The sequence below is a fragment of the Cucumis sativus genome, chromosome 3 (assembly GCF_000004075.3).
Source record: "Cucumis sativus cultivar 9930 chromosome 3, Cucumber_9930_V3, whole genome shotgun sequence".
Taxonomy (NCBI): domain Eukaryota; kingdom Viridiplantae; phylum Streptophyta; class Magnoliopsida; order Cucurbitales; family Cucurbitaceae; genus Cucumis; species Cucumis sativus.
This window is the reverse complement of record NC_026657.2, coordinates 26850081-26866877: the sequence shown is the minus strand read 5'-3', so window position 1 is coordinate 26866877 and position 16797 is coordinate 26850081. Positions and strand designations below refer to the sequence as shown.

General features: G+C 35.1%; 3 protein-coding genes across 4 annotated transcripts; 1 reads left to right on the top strand and 2 right to left on the bottom strand.

Annotated features, from left to right (window-relative positions):
• The first annotated feature begins 8694 nt into the window (after window positions 1-8694).
• LOC101209210 (RING-H2 finger protein ATL3) lies at window positions 8695-10028 on the top strand. The gene has a single exon (XM_004144404.3). It carries the CDS (start codon window positions 9017-9019, stop codon window positions 9863-9865), a length of 849 nt encoding a protein of 282 aa, XP_004144452.1. The 5' UTR covers window positions 8695-9016; the 3' UTR covers window positions 9866-10028.
• Window positions 10029-10098: 70 nt separating this feature from the next.
• Window positions 10099-11191, bottom strand: LOC101209455. Its single transcript, XM_011653429.2, has 2 exons — window positions 10683-11191; window positions 10099-10610 (listed from the first exon to the last, which is right to left on the bottom strand). Exons 1-2 carry the CDS (start codon window positions 10761-10763, stop codon window positions 10206-10208), a joined length of 486 nt encoding a protein of 161 aa, XP_011651731.1. The 5' UTR covers window positions 10764-11191; the 3' UTR covers window positions 10099-10205.
• Window positions 11192-12238: 1047 nt separating this feature from the next.
• LOC101208967 (ubiquitin-conjugating enzyme E2 34) lies at window positions 12239-16264 on the bottom strand. 2 transcript variants are annotated; one of them, XM_004144403.3, is made up of 11 exons: window positions 16010-16264; window positions 15433-15483; window positions 14958-15087; window positions 14669-14723; window positions 14086-14124; window positions 13945-14008; window positions 13632-13693; window positions 13513-13552; window positions 13326-13353; window positions 13110-13201; window positions 12239-12791 (listed from the first exon to the last, which is right to left on the bottom strand). In XM_004144403.3, exons 3-11 carry the CDS (start codon window positions 15012-15014, stop codon window positions 12515-12517), a joined length of 714 nt encoding a protein of 237 aa, XP_004144451.1. In that variant the 5' UTR covers window positions 15015-15087; window positions 15433-15483; window positions 16010-16264; the 3' UTR covers window positions 12239-12514. The 2 variants fall into 2 exon arrangements, with proteins under 2 accessions (XP_004144451.1, XP_011651729.1); XM_011653427.2 differs by lacking the exon at window positions 15433-15483 and having other exon boundaries at window positions 12327-12791; window positions 16010-16248.
• Between the last annotated feature and the right edge of the window lie 533 nt (window positions 16265-16797).

The window sequence follows — 16797 nt, the reverse complement described above, 5'->3', positions numbered from 1 at the left end:
GGCAGCACAACGACAATGGTCGGTTTATCAATTTGATGTCAAGTTAGCCTTTCTCCATGGAGAATTGCAAGAAGAAGTCTATGTTGGACAACCAGAAGGTTTTGTCATAGAAGGCAGCAAAGAAAAGGTGTATAAGTTGACAAAGGCTTTGTACGGGTTTGAAACTTATGAGAAGGTTTTAAATATTTTATGCGTTACACTGTTGGAGCAATGTAGTATGGCATTTTGTACTCTAAATTTTCCAATTTCAAGCTATGCGGGTTCACGGACAGCGATTGGGCGAGCTCATTGGATGATAGGCAGAGTGTTTCAGCAAATGTATTCACACTCGAGTTAGGAGTTGTCACTTGGAGCTCGAAGAAACAAGTAAGAGTTGCTTTGTCGTCTTCTGAAGTGGAATATGCTGCAGCAACTTCAGCAGCATGAAGAATGCTAACAGGACTCCAACATGAACAAGAGGGAGCAATGGTGATATTTTGCGACAACAAAGCAACGATCTCAATGACAAAAAATATGACGTATCATAGCCAGACAAAGCACATTGATATTCGCTTCCATTTTATTTGTGATTTGGTTGCGAAAGAGTAGGTTTCTCTGTCATATTGTAGCACACATGAGCAGCGGACTGATATTCGCTTCCATTTTATTCCTCTATTTCAATTTTTTGGTTTGGACAGCGGCATTTGAAAGATTTATTTATTTATTCTCATATTTTATGTCTTTTGCTATTATAACAATTTAAAATTATTTTTGATATTTTTCCAGAATGAAACATATAATTTATCATTCTTCTTGATACCCTATCAACAACTCCAGAGATAGATTGTGGCTTTGAAGAGGGCTTTAAATGTCTTCAAAGAAATTAATTGAAGTAAAACATATCTTATGATTAAAATTAGTTAAATGCAACTAAAATATAAAAGATAAATCGTTACATTTAAAATTGATCAAATATATTATTTTTATAGTCAAACTGTTATGAATAGAAACAAAAAAATGAAACTATATCTAAAATATAGCCAAAAAAAATAAACTTAAACATTATCGAGACAATTTTATGAAATTTGTTATATTTTATAAATAGTTTGTATATTTTGATATTTTTTAAAATGCTCTTAATTCATACGTAAACTTAAGTGATATTTAAATAAAAATAGAATAGAAAATTATTGTAAAGGACGCAACTAATGAAAATTTCTAAAAATTTCAGATTTTATAAACGATATATATATAATTAGACTTCTATAATTATTTATAGAGTCTATTAATTCCTATCAATAATAAAATCCAAATTTTACTATGCTTTGTAAATATTTTGGTTCATTTGCTACATTTAAAAATAAGCCTATATTATAATGTGATTAAAAATTATTAAATGTAACTAAATTAAAATACAGTAAATCAATGAAGTGTGAGAGACTCATATTAGAGGATACAAAGAAGAAGAAAACTAAACTCGAAACAAAATCTAAGAAGTGAAAATGTATCATTTGGTAACTATTTCTTTTCTTGTTTTTTGTTTTTCTTTAAAAGAAAATCAAGTCTATGTAGTGTCATGTCTTACAATGATATGCATTTTTTGAAGTACAACGACTGAATTCTTAGCCAAATTTTAGAAATCAAAGAACCTTTTTTAAAGCAAAATTCTTTTAGATTTTAAAATTGTGCTTCATGAAACAACAAAGGAAGAAAAAAAAGTTGAAGGTAGAAATAATATCTATAAATCTAATTTTAAAAAACAAAACAGAAAGGTCATCAAACTAATTGTTTTTAGCTTTCAAGTTTTAGTTTTAAAAAACAAATTAGTTGTATAAAATTTGAATTTAAAGAGTGTTTTAGATATATTTATGTGATAAAAAAAAAAGAGGAGATTGATCAAATACATAAATGTTGGATTCGAGAAAGATAGTGGTGAATATCAAAACTTGTAGAGAATCCAAGTTAACAATATAAAACTTGTTCATCAACCACGTACTTGTGAATTACACGTTGGAATTTGTACTTTATACATACCTTTTTGTGCATTTTATGAGTGAGTTTGATGAATCAAAATCTAAAATTAATTATTATCACTTTTTTTACCATTTCAATTTCAAACTGCTGGATACATCAACATTAATCCTAATATATCCCTAACATTAATCCACATCTATTATATTATAAAACATAACAATTATTATTATTAAATTTATGCAATAATAACGAGATCAAAGTAAATATAACTTAATTAACTATTGAATTTAATTCATTTTTATAAATTTTATTGGGGCTTTTCAAAAAGTAATAAAAAGAACCAATTATTTAACAGTTTTTACATTGCACATGGTTATTTAAAAGAGAGTTTTTGTAATAATTAAACAAAGGTAAAATGATGAATTATTACAACTAAGATTTTCTATTATTAATTATGATGAAAGAATAAAGTTTAATCTAAAAGATGGAAAGAGTTGTGTGGTAGAATTGGAATTTACAAAGTAAAAAAGGGATATTTGTGTCAAAGTACATTGAAATATAGAGACAAAATTAGTTGGTGATCCGCAACTTTCTCCTAAATCGAACTTTGTTGGATGACACAATTATCTTTCTAACATTTTCAAATTATTAACCCAAGATTAATATAATTAATTTATTCAAGCTGTAACTTTAAACCTTCCTACTCAATTTTTACTTATGGTCCATACTTTTATTTTTTAATTCCTTTTAGAAAAAAAAGAAAAACTATAAATCTCAATAACCATACGAACATATCACAAGACATGTATAGTTGTGATGAACTACTCACAGTAGAAGACACTCGATCCTCCAAAGCTTTTTGCTCAATAACGTTCTAACACATTTTGACCACAACAAATATAAGGAAGGGAGTATTTGGAGGGCTTAGTTAAGATAGGATGAATGTCTAGAGTTCATATGTACGTTTGTGTTAGGGATACAAAATTATTTTATCTAAGTTATATGCTTTGTCTTATGCAATTTTTTGAATTTTAAATAATATATATATATATTATCTATTTTCCTATTAAAAATATTTATTCAATAACTTTACGTATAATAAAATATGGGTTGCATTTTTCTAAAAAGTTCTTTTTTTGCTTTTTGGTTGATGAACAACAATTAATCTACTATATTTATATTTATGACACTAACATAAATAAATAAAATGTAAAACAAAAGAATATTTAAAAAATTTTATTCTTAATTTTTTTTCATAAATTTCATCATTTTTTCCTTTTTCTTTACATGGTTGCTTTGTATTTTCTCTCTCTCGTGATTTATTTTAAATGAATCTACCCTATTATCTTAGCAATCAATGAAATGCATCCACATGGTTTCACATTCAATTAATCTTCCAAAGAACATATATCTTCATTTTCATTATTTATTGCTAGAAAATGTTTTTAAAAAAACAATCTCCATTTTATGGATTTTTTTTTGTTTTGTTTTTTATTCAGCCATTCATTACATATATATTTTTCAAAATCCTTAACACCCATGTGATACATGAATGCAATTAAATAAAAATATAATAATATATATATGTGGTCAACAAAAAACCAATTTCATGCCTGCAAAATGATATTGTTCTTTAAAATTGTTAAGTTGGTTAGTGTCACGTCCCGCGAAACGACCTCACTTTTTGCACCAAAACGTACTATGAGACTCCTAAACGAATGTCAAAGAGGAGCTAAGCATGCCCGAACAACAACCCAACCCGGCCATGTGACAGCCCACATGTGCCCACGACACATGCCATGACATTGGCATGTGCCCACGGAAGGCAGACCACGAGCCCCGCATGCATGTCGCGACACGTGCCCACGACAGCCCCATGTGCGTGTACGGACGCACACCCCATGGACACAGACACCAGACTAGGCGTCAGGCACCAACGCCACCCAAACGACCCATGTGCACCGGCAGCTGCACATGGCACGCCGGCCAGCCCACCAGGCCCGCACACAGTCGCCCACGCCCACCAGACGGCCGCCCATGCCAGACACGGCATGGCACGCGTGCCCCCGCATACGCGCGCCCACGCCCTAAAGCACCGAGAAGCTTCCAGAAGAATCGGGAAGGTGCGCGCCTAGCGCCCGCGAAGACGGACACCCGCGCGCACGCGCAGAAGGCTTTGGAAGGCCCGCGCGCGCCAGACGCCCCCAAATGTTTCCAGAAGGCCCCAGACACGCCTATGCGCGTGCTGCTCCGCCCGTGCTCGGCCTAGATAGTCCCAGAAGCTCCTAAAACGTCCGAGACAGTGCCATAATGTGCCAGAATGGTCTGGACACACCCGAGAAGGCCCTGGAACATGCTGAAACGTGCTGGACAAGGCTAGAACGTGCTAGAAGGCTACAATGACGGTTGGGAAGTGTCATGAAAGGTCTAGTCCTCTCTAGAATGTTCTAGGCTTCCTTGTAATGTACCAAATAATCTTGTATCATCTAGAATGTCCCTTGGCCGACCTTATGAGGCCCTAGGTTGGTTTGGAAAGGCTATAAATACTTGTAAGGGTCCTAATTTGTAACCAGGAAGCAAACCAATAAGAGAAAGTGTTCTCTTAAGCTCTCTCAACTTCTCACTCACTCTCTTGCCAACCCATCGTAAATTCTAAGTGCCTTAGGTGCACTAATCATCTTCTGCTGCATATTGTTGAGGTTATTCATAGTGTTTGGCGCACTAACCTCTTGTTAAGGCTTACTTGGCTAACGGGGACGACATAGTCAAGTCAAGTGTCGCACGGTTGGTTAGCTTCAGTTTCTAACCACGTGACATTAGTCCTACTTAGTAAGCACAAACAATACATATTTATTGATTGTGGTGATGTTGTTAAGAAGTATTCGATCTTCTGAATGCCTGGGACAAATAAGTCTATAAGGATGACGTGACCCTCCTTAGACAACTTCTCAATATCAAATTACTATAAAAGATGACTATTAAATATTATAAATTAATCATTTCAATTTTGTATTTAAATGCATTTTTGTCCGTCAAGTTTTTTAAAATTTGTTTTTATAGTTTATTATTGGTCAAGTTAGTCGTAGGAAATGAACAACAAAGTTGGTGGTTGGAGTTAGTTGTTCAAGACGACTGTCGAAGTTGGCCGCAAATGTGACTGTTGTTGAAGTTGATCGATAGAGAGTGGTCTTTACCGTTCTTGGTTGTCCAAGATAAATGTTGGTATTGATTGTTAGAGATAATTTTCACTTGTCAATGAAGTAGGTTATAAAAAGGTAATTTTCATTGGAAGTTTATCGTAGAGGTGTTGGAGCCCAAAGTTGAAGGTGATTTAATTTTCACCAAAGTTTGTAGTTGTAGGTGGCTGTCAGAGGCAGAAGTTGGTTGGACGAAGGTGTTCTTGGAGTTGGTAGCAAAAGTTTGTTGGCATAGCCTAAAATTTGTATTGCGAAGTTGGTCATCGAAGTTGATTTTTGTCAGTAGTGTTTGTTATTGGAAACAGATATTGGAGCCCAAAATTGGTCATCGGAGTTGATCATGTAAAGGTAACTTTTGAATCTTGAAATAGATCATCGAAGTTGGATGTGTGAAAGTGGTTGTCAAAGTTGGTTCTCGAAGTGTAACAATGGTAATCGTCAATGGTGGCTGATGGGTAAACCCATTGAAAACATTGGAAAGAAGAGATAGTTGGAGTGATCAATTGGTATAATAATATTCCAACTCAACTCTACCAACATGTAAAGTAGGTGAGCCAAACAATGAATTTGTATCTTATACAAACCCAACTCATCTCATGTTGGTGTGCCAAATGTCACGAGCATACTTGTCCAGGGCATTGTTTGCCTATGGTTGTATGCCCAAATACCTAAAATTCATCTTATCTTTATGTTTTGTATTTAGTTTAGCTTGTTGCTTTTCATTTTAGGTCATAAAGCTTGGGTGTGACATTTCGAAAATTTCATATGCAAGCCTACCAAAGCTGAAAATGTTCAAAATTTACTATAGGAGAGGCATAGTAGTTGAATCCCCGCAACTGAAGGAAGGCCTCGCTCGAGATGAAACAACGTTCAAGGCCATCCCGCTTTAGCCATTAGATAGCCTAGGGGAGATAGTTCGTAAAGGCACAAGGTGTGTAGTAGAGAAGTATTGTGATGAGATGTTTGATAGTTTGCCCAAGTCAAAATCGCCTACGAAGAATGCTTATCGTATGGTGCCACTGGAGTTAGCTAAACTTCAGGAACATACGAATGAATTGTTGAGTGCAGGATTCATTAAACCTGTAAAAGCTTTGTACAAGGCCCAAGTTCTTTTACGGGAAGAGGAAAATGGAAAGTTACGATTGTCCGTCGAAAGTCGTGTCTTGAAGCAAGCCTTGATGAAAGGGCCAACTCTCAGGTTCACAGATGTGACTCAACCTATTGAAGTTCAAACTGATGCGTCTGATTATGCGTTCGACGATGTTCTTGTGCAGAATGGACACCCCATCGCAGAAAAGAGTTATACGGTGTTTGAAAAAGAAACACTTGTCATGGTACACTACCTGAGGGCTTGGAGACTGTATTCACAAGGATCTACTTATGCCGGAAAGACAAACAATAGTGTTATCGGTCACTTCAGTACTCAGCCAAAACTGGCTTCAAATCAAGTAAGGTGGCATAAAGTCCTACTTGAGCTTGATTTTCAGTTTGAACATAAGAAAAGAGCGAGCAACTGGGTAGCTAATGCCCTTAGTAAGAAAAATGATCATGTGATTCTGTGCATGTTAGCTCGTATACAGACAGGTCAAATTGGTGGCCCAATGCGGAACGTGTTGAGAGAATCCTTGCAGAAAGACTTTGCTGCTCAAAATGGTGTAACAGCTAAGGTCGGTAAGACAGAACAAGAGAATTGGGTTCAATTGTGGAATCTAGCCTGATTTTATTTTAATGCTCAGATGAGTTCGTCGATTAGGAGAAGCTCGTTCGAGGTTATTTGTGGCGGGCAACCTGTACTGCGACACCTTGTTGATCCTCCCTATGTAGAAAAGAGTCCTTAGGCTCACAACTTTACCAAGAAATGGAAGCGAAAATCAGACATCGCTTGGCCCTGTCTAGAGAAAGCCTTGAAGCGACTGATAAAGTAGGTAGATAAGAAGCATCACCCCCTTGACTTTCGTGCAAGAGATTAGGTCCTCGTCAAACTGCGATCTGAATAGATTCGGTTCTGAAGATACAAAGACCACAACCTCGTGAGAAGATACAAGGGACTAGCAGAAGTGGAAGAAGTCCTTGTTGAGAGAGTGAAGAAAGGTATAAGACCCACGAGGATTCCTAGCGAGGTGGAAGAACCTCCCCATGGAAGGAACAAGTTGGGGATGTGTCGAAGACCTTGAAGCGTGAAAGCAAAGACGTAAACTATTTAAGTGGGGGAGAATGTCACACGCATACTTGTCCAGGGCGTTGTTTGCTTATGGTCGTATGCCCAAATACCCCCAATAAATCTTATCTTTATGTTTTGTGTTTATTTTAGCTTGTTGCTTTTCATTTTAGGTCATAAAGTTTGGGTGTGACGTTTCAGAATTTTTATATGCAAGCCTGCAAGAGTTGAAAATGTTCAACATGTACTATAGGGGAGACATAGTAAGTAAACATTTTTTCTTACAATTGACAGTCTTCATTGCATATTGTAACGATGATCTCAATGAATTTCTTTCTCTCGTGTTTTATAGAACACATTTTTTAAGAGCGTGAAGGAAGGCTTCATCGTACGGTGAGTTTGTCCGCGACTTTCGAATTTCGATTGACTGAGTTGTTCCTCGAGTTTGAACAAATTCTGCATAGTATCCATCCTGAGTTTGAAAGGTTACGATTGTGACACTAAACACCCCCTAAAATAGACATCACGTTCATATTGTTTCTATCTCAATAAGGGAAAATGAAACTTCACCTAATTTTTCAAAACCACTGTAATGGTTATTTTTAAATGAGTAGTTAGGTTTTCTTTATTGATTTAAAAGTATTTGAAAAATTAAATTTCTAATATTTTGAGGATGTGTGAGGGTAGTTGTACTTAATTTAATAATTATTTTACTCTTGAATTCAAGAAATAAGAGGGTGGAGAATTCAAACCGCTAGCGGTTAAGAGCACACAGTGTATGCTTTTGTGTGTTATGCTAATATTTAACAATCTTCATTTGAGTTTTTAACATTATATTTGTTTTTCTTCCACTTCTTTACCATGATTTTTATTCTTTTGAATTAAACACGTACGTGCATACTTAAATCAAATTTCAAACAAATTATAAGTTTTTAGGACATACTTTTTTAAAAACATTTCTAAAAGTGTATAAATACCATTACAAGAGAATTCATGGAATGGAAATATTGTTAATAAAAAAACCAAATAATTGGACATGTTTAATTATTTGTTGAAAATTAATTGAGTTTGTGAGTTTATTGAAATTAGTCTTTGTATTTTCCGGAGTTTATGGAGTAATTTTTTTTGTTTTTGCCGAAAGTTGATAGCAATTCTATTAATGATTCTCTTCTCTCATGGTCATGGCCCCTCCTCTCCACCCACTCCCTCCACTTATGCTTTAATACAATTCTCTATTCTTTTTTTTTCTTTTTCTTTTTTATAATACACCCTCTACCCTCTAAACTTACTCTAACACTTTCCTATTAACATATTTTATCTTTTTTAATTCTCTTGTATTGGTGTTTAATAAATCTTATATAATTATAGAAATGATTTATGTGTAAGTAATTTTGAAAGGAAAGGTGTAAATGAATGGATGAATATAATTGATAAAAGAAATTAGGTACATTTTAAAATGGCCACCTTTTACGTGTGAAAAAACCCGGCATGATTGCTGCGGCACAAACTTTAGGCCTCACAAGTCATGAGTAGGACTTACCAAAAACAAAAAAAGTTCGTTTTGATTTTGAAGCTGTTGTTTTGTAACTCATGAATCCGCTATGTAATAATCAATTTCAACCCTTTTTTGCATTCTTCTTCTTCTTCTTCTTCTTCTTCCACTTCCCTCAATTTCAAGTCTCTCTACTCACATATCTCGTCCCCACTCATGGAAGACGAGTACAAGCTGAGTCAACACTCCTCCGACTCCGTCTCCATCGAGCTACCTGGAATGGTCATTATCACAGCCATTTTAGTCTTCTTCTTAATCCTTGTTTTTGTTCTTCTTCTCCAACTCTACGCCAAATGGTTATGGTCTCGCATTGAAGATCCCACCCCTCTTCCACTTGAAACTCGCCGCCGTCGCCGCCGCCGATTTGAGTTCTCCGCCGTACATGACCCCAATTCCGCAAGAGGGTTAGACCCCACTGTCCTCCGCTCACTCCCTGTTATCATATTTCACCCAGATGACTTCAAAGATGGGCTCGAATGTGCTGTTTGTCTCTCCGATCTTGTTGAAGGTGAAAAGGCAAAGCTACTTCATGATTGCTTCCATGGCTTCCATAGCGATTGTATCGATATGTGGTTTCAGTCTCATTCCACTTGCCCTCTCTGTCGGAACCCCGTCACCACCGCCGCCGCAGACACCACCGAGTTGCACGATGAAGATTCAACTTCTGGGTTGTCCTCAGAATCTCCAACTTTCCCAACTAATGTATTGATTTGGGGAAATCAAGGGCAGGTCACCTCTGCCGGAGCTCTTCTTGAAGTGGAAGAGAGTTCTCCTCAAAACCATTTTCCGGCCGCTTCTTCATCGGCATCAACCGCTTACCCAGATGCAGAATTGGTGATTGATGTACAGAATGATGTTCAATTTTCGCCATTAACAACTAACGAAGATGGAAAGTTACCTGTCGTCACTAGATTGAGGTCTTTGAAAAGACTTTTGAGTAGGCAAAGAAGAGTGAATCCTTGTAATTCAAATTCAGCTAATGCTGAATCAGAACAACTGCCATGAGAGGCTGAGAATAATGTTAAGTTTATACAAAACTTGTATAAATTTGTTTGTTTTTCAGTAACGAGAGGGATAGTGTTGTTGAGATCATCTCCGAAATCAATGTTTCTCCAACCAACTCTTCCATTTTGTTAGAAATATGATTATTTTTCAGAAGCTTTATGTATCCTTTAAATCCATTTTGATCTGTTTTAGTATATGATGGAATGAACTTGATTTGTGAAAAGAGGCAAATATGACAACATAATAACCATAACATTTAATAAGCTTTCAAAACCTTCAGACACACAAAACAAACCAACATAGAAATATAAGACAAAGATGAAATGAGAACAATGTAGGCCTATGTAACAAGATAAATTGGACCATAATTTTGATTGGTATTAGGGGCACTAAGCTGGTGAAGACACATATATGGGATCTCCGTCTCTGTTCTCATAGTAGGATTGAAGAGACTAGCAATCGGTCCAGACATCGGACGACGTCGAGGTCTGCCATCGATGGTCATAGCTTCGCTGTAAATTGGACCAGAAACATAAACACGTCTTTTATTAGGTGTGTGAGGATTTTTCTCTGGTTTAGGCAGAGATTTGCTCTTTTTGTCACTTTTCAACCATGAGAAGAGTGTATTTTTCCATGATTTCTTGTTCTTTTTCTCTTGTGCCAACCATTTCCTTTCTGTTTCTTCTTCTATGGAGGCTGCCTTGAAATGTTGTTGTGTTGCATGATGTTTTGCTTCTTCCAAGAACTGGTGAATTCACAAACAAATTTCATTAATACATGAAGAAGAATATCAGATGAAACTACATTAACGACTCACCTTGGAAAAGTTGAGGCCAATATCAAAATCATCAAAACCAGGATTCTCCATCTCATAATCAAGTGAGATAGATTTCTTCATTGAACAAAACACAGCCAACCAAACTACTAAATAAGTCCAGAAAGAAATATCAGACAGAAGAGATAGGAGACAAGAAACAACAGAGAAATAGACACATGAAATTTGGGAATCAACTTTTGTCAGCTTTCAGGATGTTTTGTATTCCTTGTGGTTCATGTTTTTCAGCTAATGCTCCCCAAGTAAAAAGAAAGAAAAACAAAATAAGGAAGCTTGGTTCAGAAGAAATGGCAGGTAGAGTTCTGGAATGAAGCCAAAAAAGCTTAAAAAGAAAAAAGGAAATTGTAGCTTCAAATAAGGCAAATAGAAGAAGAAGAAGAAGAAGAACCTCTAAACTTATGAATCTAAATCAAAAGGAGCAAAGTTCAACCACCACCAATTGAAGAACTCCATTTGGGATTCAATTACAAATTGTTATATTTCCAAAAGTGGCAGACAGTAGAAAGCTACTAAGAAATTAAGGAATAAAGTTTCAGGGAAATGGGAAAGCAATAAATTTGATAGCACCCAATTCTACCTAACATAATCATCATCAAAGCAAAAAAGTAAAATATTTGATCGCAGTACACATGACCATTGCAATATGATTATTTATCTTATCAACTTAATGTTTATGTTGTGTTTTCATTACAGTCAAGAGAGGTTGTCACTTCTTTGGGTATTAAAACACATAATCTAAATCCATCTACTAAATGGGTACCCTTTTTATATTCTGCTCTTAATTATTGCATTTTCGTTACTTGCTAATGAATTATTTACTATTTTAAGACGAAATCCATCCTTTAAATCATTACTTCATTTATAATTCCAAGATAGGTTTACGAAGTAAAATGATTCAACACAAACTCTGCTTTTCTTTATCTTCAGTGTTATAATTGCGAGATGGAGCGTTGTTAATGCCTTAACTTGTAAGCTATGATTAAATTAGCCACATTAATGTACTCTCTTATTATTTTCTCAAAAATTATTTTGTAACTTGTATCCGGAAGTGTCAGTGAAAAAAAAAAACCCCAAATAATCATCATACCCACGAACCTCATTCATCAATCAATTTTATTTTGTCATGCTCAAAACCACTTTAAAAAACCAATTTTAATAATTCAAAACAAAATTTAAATGTGAAAATTAGGATTAAATAGTTAAAATCTTTTAGCATTGAGTAACATTGTGGAAAGTGATTTTTAACCATTTCAAATCGCTTCCAAACATATCAGCTGAATTTGTAAAAGAGAGAATTTCTGAAATTGCCTCAACAAGCAAGGTTCCTCAGCATAGTGAAAGGATGAAATACCAAAGTTTTGTAATTATTGTAAGCTTCATGAAATATATTTGCTCGCAATGAAAAATATGCCCATTGTATAGAGAAAGTAATATAGAAAAATGGATTATGGCCCCATGAGGTTTGGAAAAGGCAGAGGAGCGTGAAACACGGCTAAACTTTGGGATGGCTCCGAGGAGTTCTCTCCAATCTAAAAAAGTGAAAAAAGAAACATCTTGCAGTCTCTTGCCTCAACTAATAATACTTAATAGTAATTGAAACCATATATAGACAGACAAACAAAGGGGTTGTTTAGTTTTCAAGCAACTATTTCAAACATAACAGACTCTCAGCAACACGAAAGCCACATCATTAAACACCAGACCATCTATACAGACACACTATGTTAAGTACAATGCAAAAATATGGGCATCCTTGATTTGGCATTAAACTAGTCTGTCTACCATTACCTATCCAACCGTCCCATTTTGCGGTTTCATGGTTGAAGGAGAGGCAATGCCATTAAGACTCCGAAAATTGAGAAGAGTAGCAACATCAACCATGTAGGGAACGATTGCTTTCGATTTCTTTTCATGTCTTCTCCATCTGCTTTGTTACTGTTCTCTTCCATGGACCTGACCCTTTTCATTATGTGCTTGCCTTCACCTTCCTCTGATGACTTTGATGAAGCCTGTTCTGCAACAAGCTGCTCTGATTGCTGCTGCTGATTGTATTTCTCCACGTACTCGGGAAACAGTTTTCTAAAGGTTGGGCTGTTATACAAAAGTATATTTATTTGCAATAGAGTAGATGTTAGAAAGCTGATAATTTGATGCTAGAAAAAGAATAAAAAGAATACGCAAAGGACATGACATTATAGTAAGTGTGAAAAATTCAAGAAAGATAACTTGCAATGTACACATTCAAGGACGCAAGTTTTATGGCCTAAAGTAGAGTAATCATTGTTGCATGTCTCTAAAATCGATGTTTCCATGAAAAACAGTAAAAAATAAGGGAATGTAGATGGCAGTTGGAACCTCAGCAGAAGAAGAATGACGTTCAAGTGAACGAAATCCTGTACTTGAACTTACTTTTTACAATTGAATGCGAGAGAAGCCTTTGCCAAGCGTTCCTTCTCAGCAGCAGTAGTATTCACGCTGCCAGTAGTGGGACTATTGTCCATCTACGGAAGGAAGTGGATCATCTCTCATTATTAACACATAATAAGAACAGATAAAGAAACAAAAGCAGCCATCTTCAATTAGACAACCATAAGCAAAATGAGCCGAGTGCTCAAATGTACTCACCATGAATGAAAGAAGCCCCGTTAGTATGCTGCAATTGTTAGAAAGCAAAGGATGAAAAGATCCAATGAGAAAAGTTAGTCACACACCAAGCAACTATTTATTAACCTAAAGAAAAATATAGTAGAAGAAGAAAACACGGGCACTACAAAATAATTGTAACATATCAGGGAGAAAAGGATTGTCTCACCTGGACACAGACCACATAGGATTCCAACTTTCTGGGTGAACTGCAGACAGATCAAGTCAATTTTAGAATCGTTTCCATAAACAAACATCCATGATCACCTTTAAAATCCAAAAACTTACAGTCACTCATAGATAAGCAAATTTTCTTCTGTGTCATGAACCGGCCATTTGGGGTAATCATGCTACAATGTACAAAGAATCAAAAAAGTAACAGAAATCATATTAAAAATGCAATAAGAAAGCTTGGTCTATGTTTTAATAAAAATCTCTTCTCAAATAAAAATCACTACACATTGCCAACAAGAGCTTAGCTCAACTGGCACATGTATGTACCGGTGGACAAGAGGTCCCAAGTTCAAATCCCCACCCTTGCATTTATTACAATACCTTTTCAAAAAAAAAAAATCATTACACATATTGAAGGTGCTTATACCTGATTCCCGGAGGTTTGAATGGGTACTCTGGAGGAAATTTAATTTTTCCGTGGTAGAACCCTCCTAACAAAGATTTTCAATGATTTTCATTAAAAAAATAATAATAACAAAAAAGAAGTGATTAAAGTAAACAAACTCACCGGCAAAAGGAGTTCCCTCACTTCCCTCCAGAACATAATCTGAAATGGAACAACGTTTAATATGCAAACTATAATGTCAATATGATAAGCAAAAAAACACATATTTCATGCAGAGAGAGAGAGAGAGAGAATCAAATCATAAGTTGGAATTTGAGAGAAAAAAAAATGCTGAAAATAAGAATTTAATTATGCCGTAGATCAGGAAAGCAATGCTTCAAAAACTCTCAGCGCCAACATATTACTAAAACCGCATGCAATGCTCAATGACAAATAGATTGTAGACCTCAAGTTTTCCAGTCAGCCAAGAATTATCACAATCTAACCAGTATTCAACGTCACAACAATCTAGTAGTTCTCTTTCAATCTTTCCACACATCATAATAATAATACGTCATTTTACAGTCTGGATCAATTAAAAGCTAAACTGAAGTCTCCTATAATCAACAAATAAAATAAAATAATAACATAGGACTGACGTCAACTTCAAAAAACCATTGTGAGTTCTCCTATATACAAAATTACACGCAGAAAATGAGAAGCTCCATCACTAACACCAAAACAATATCAATAGGAACAAACTTACGCCACTCAAGAATGTCGCTGGGAGCAGGACGAGCAACAATGTGAGAAACAGGCTCCTAAAAATTTTAAAATAGCAAAGTCAGCACCATTTGTGGGACAAGTACAAAAATGTGCCAGAATTTCAGCAAGAAAAATGCAAAGGAAGAGTTGGAATATTCAGTTTCAGTTTCTCAATCTAATATTACTTCGCCAAAATTAACCAATAAATTACTTATCCCACAAATCCATGCATTGTATTGTAACCCTATCATTTCAAAAAGAAGAAAGAAAATAAAATCAGATACACATACTTTACAAAGAGCTCTATATTCCTTTTGAAGCCTCTTGATACATGCTTTATCTGCCATTCCACAAAGCTATCGACAAAGAAAATCAGCTGCTATTGTTCTTTCAATCTTTCGTCAACCTCAAAAACAATGCCTGGTAAGGTGACATAAACAGAGGAAAAAGATAATAATTATGGTAAAGAACTGATGAGAAACGGAAATGATTGTTTTCCCAAGTACAGAAGCAGTCATAGTCTTAAAAACTCTAAAGAGAAAATATCTATTTCTTAAATAGAAAGCAACGTGAAAGGTTTTTAATTCAAGAAAATTTTAAATGCAGCAACTTTCTGTAGCAGAAAACATACAGACAAGATATATATTAAGTACATATAGATGAGAACATAGCAACAATGAGGTAAACAAAGAGAAATGTAAGAACAAGCATTGCAATAGTCAGCACTAAATTCAATTGCTTGTAAGTCTTTGTTATTCAAGTCACCTTTCACTGTGGCAGTTGGCAATGGCAAGGCTCTCTGTTGTTAATCAATACCTGATTGAATTTACGATTAGCTGACTGTGTACATTTAAGAAAAAAAAACAAATAATAAACGAATCCAAGATAGTCTAAAGGCTGCTAAAAATTCAAATAGAACAAGCGCAGCAAAATTCCCGTTAACTGCTTAAAAAATATAACAAGAAATCATCGGAATAGAGTAAAATAGCGTCATACAATCATTCATTCCCAAAAATAATCACAACAACAATAAAAAGAATAATGCAATTGAAATCAAGTACGAAAATTTTGTCGTAATTGAGAAACTGCAAACCCTCCGAGAAGACAAACATCTATGGGTCATTCTTTCGAATTGAATCCGTGATGAATCTGTGATCGAGGCCGTTAAACCACAACCCCAACAACCGGAGGTTGAGATCAGGATCACCCAGAAACAAAAAAAAAAAAAAAAAAAAAAAAGGCCGGGGAGAAGGAAAAGGAAGACAAGAGAGAAACTTGGGGAGAGCATCGAAATTGAAAAGTGTCGACGTAGAGAAAAGTGGGAATGAAGTGAGAAGAATACCTGAAATGAAAAGATGAAAGATAAGGAAATTGACTAGGGTTTTCGTCGGATTGAGATGGGTTAATCGGTCCGGTGGGAGTGATAAATTGAGAAATGAGAATTGGAAAGAAGGAAGAGGGGGTGGGGTGGGGGTGGTGAAAGAAGCGAGTCGGAGAATGGAAAGGATTCAATTATAAGAGAAAGAGAGAATTGGGAGGAAACACAGCCGCACCCCGGAGAGTTTGTTGACTCCTTCGGCAACCCACATCCGCCCCCTCTCAAATTCGTTATCCTCCTGGGCATTTTCGTAAAATCACCCTCACTTTTCTCTCTAATAATTCTTTATTAAATTCTTTATCTAAAATTATAGACTATATATATATTATATATATCTAAAAACCTCGTTATTTGTCATTTTCAATTCATTTTTACCCCACCAATATATAAATTAAGAAAAATGTTACAATTATATAAATTAAAAGAAATAAACGTTACAATATTCCAATTGTGAATATTTTTTCTTTTACATTTTAAAAATTAATTAAGAATTAAAGATCTTACATTAACTCTAATTAACAATACAACTTAAAACATGTTTAAAAGTTTTGTAACATTTCTTAACTTTCACTATTTTTCAAAATTTTCTCCAAAACTTCAATATTTAGTTAGTAAACATGGAATCTTGTTTAAAGAAAATCTAGTGCACGTAAAGAGAGCGTAAAGATGTAGTTCATTTCTTAATACCCCTAACTAAACTAGCTATGCATCTAAGAAGACAATCTTATTTATTATTTTTTTCTTATTTCTTT

Excerpts from the sequence above, each read along its gene's own strand:
- LOC101209210 (XM_004144404.3), top strand. The coding sequence starts at position 9,017 with ATGGAAGACGAGTACAAGCTGAGTCAACACTCCTCCGACTCCGTCTCC.
- LOC101209455 (XM_011653429.2), bottom strand. The coding sequence starts at position 10,763 with ATGAAGAAATCTATCTCACTTGATTATGAGATGGAGAATCCTGGTTTT. Across the intron at positions 10,611-10,682 it reads TTGGCCTCAACTTTTCCAAG|TTCTTGGAAGAAGCAAAACA; the intron begins GTGAGTCGTTAA and ends TGAATTCACCAG.
- LOC101208967 (XM_004144403.3), bottom strand. The coding sequence starts at position 15,014 with ATGGCAGATAAAGCATGTATCAAGAGGCTTCAAAAGGAATATAGAGCT. Across the intron at positions 14,125-14,668 it reads CAGCGACATTCTTGAGTGGC|ATTATGTTCTGGAGGGAAGT; the intron begins GTAAGTTTGTTC and ends GTTCCATTTCAG. Across the intron at positions 13,202-13,325 it reads CGGGGCTTCTTTCATTCATG|ATGGACAATAGTCCCACTAC; the intron begins GTGAGTACATTT and ends TTCCTTCCGTAG.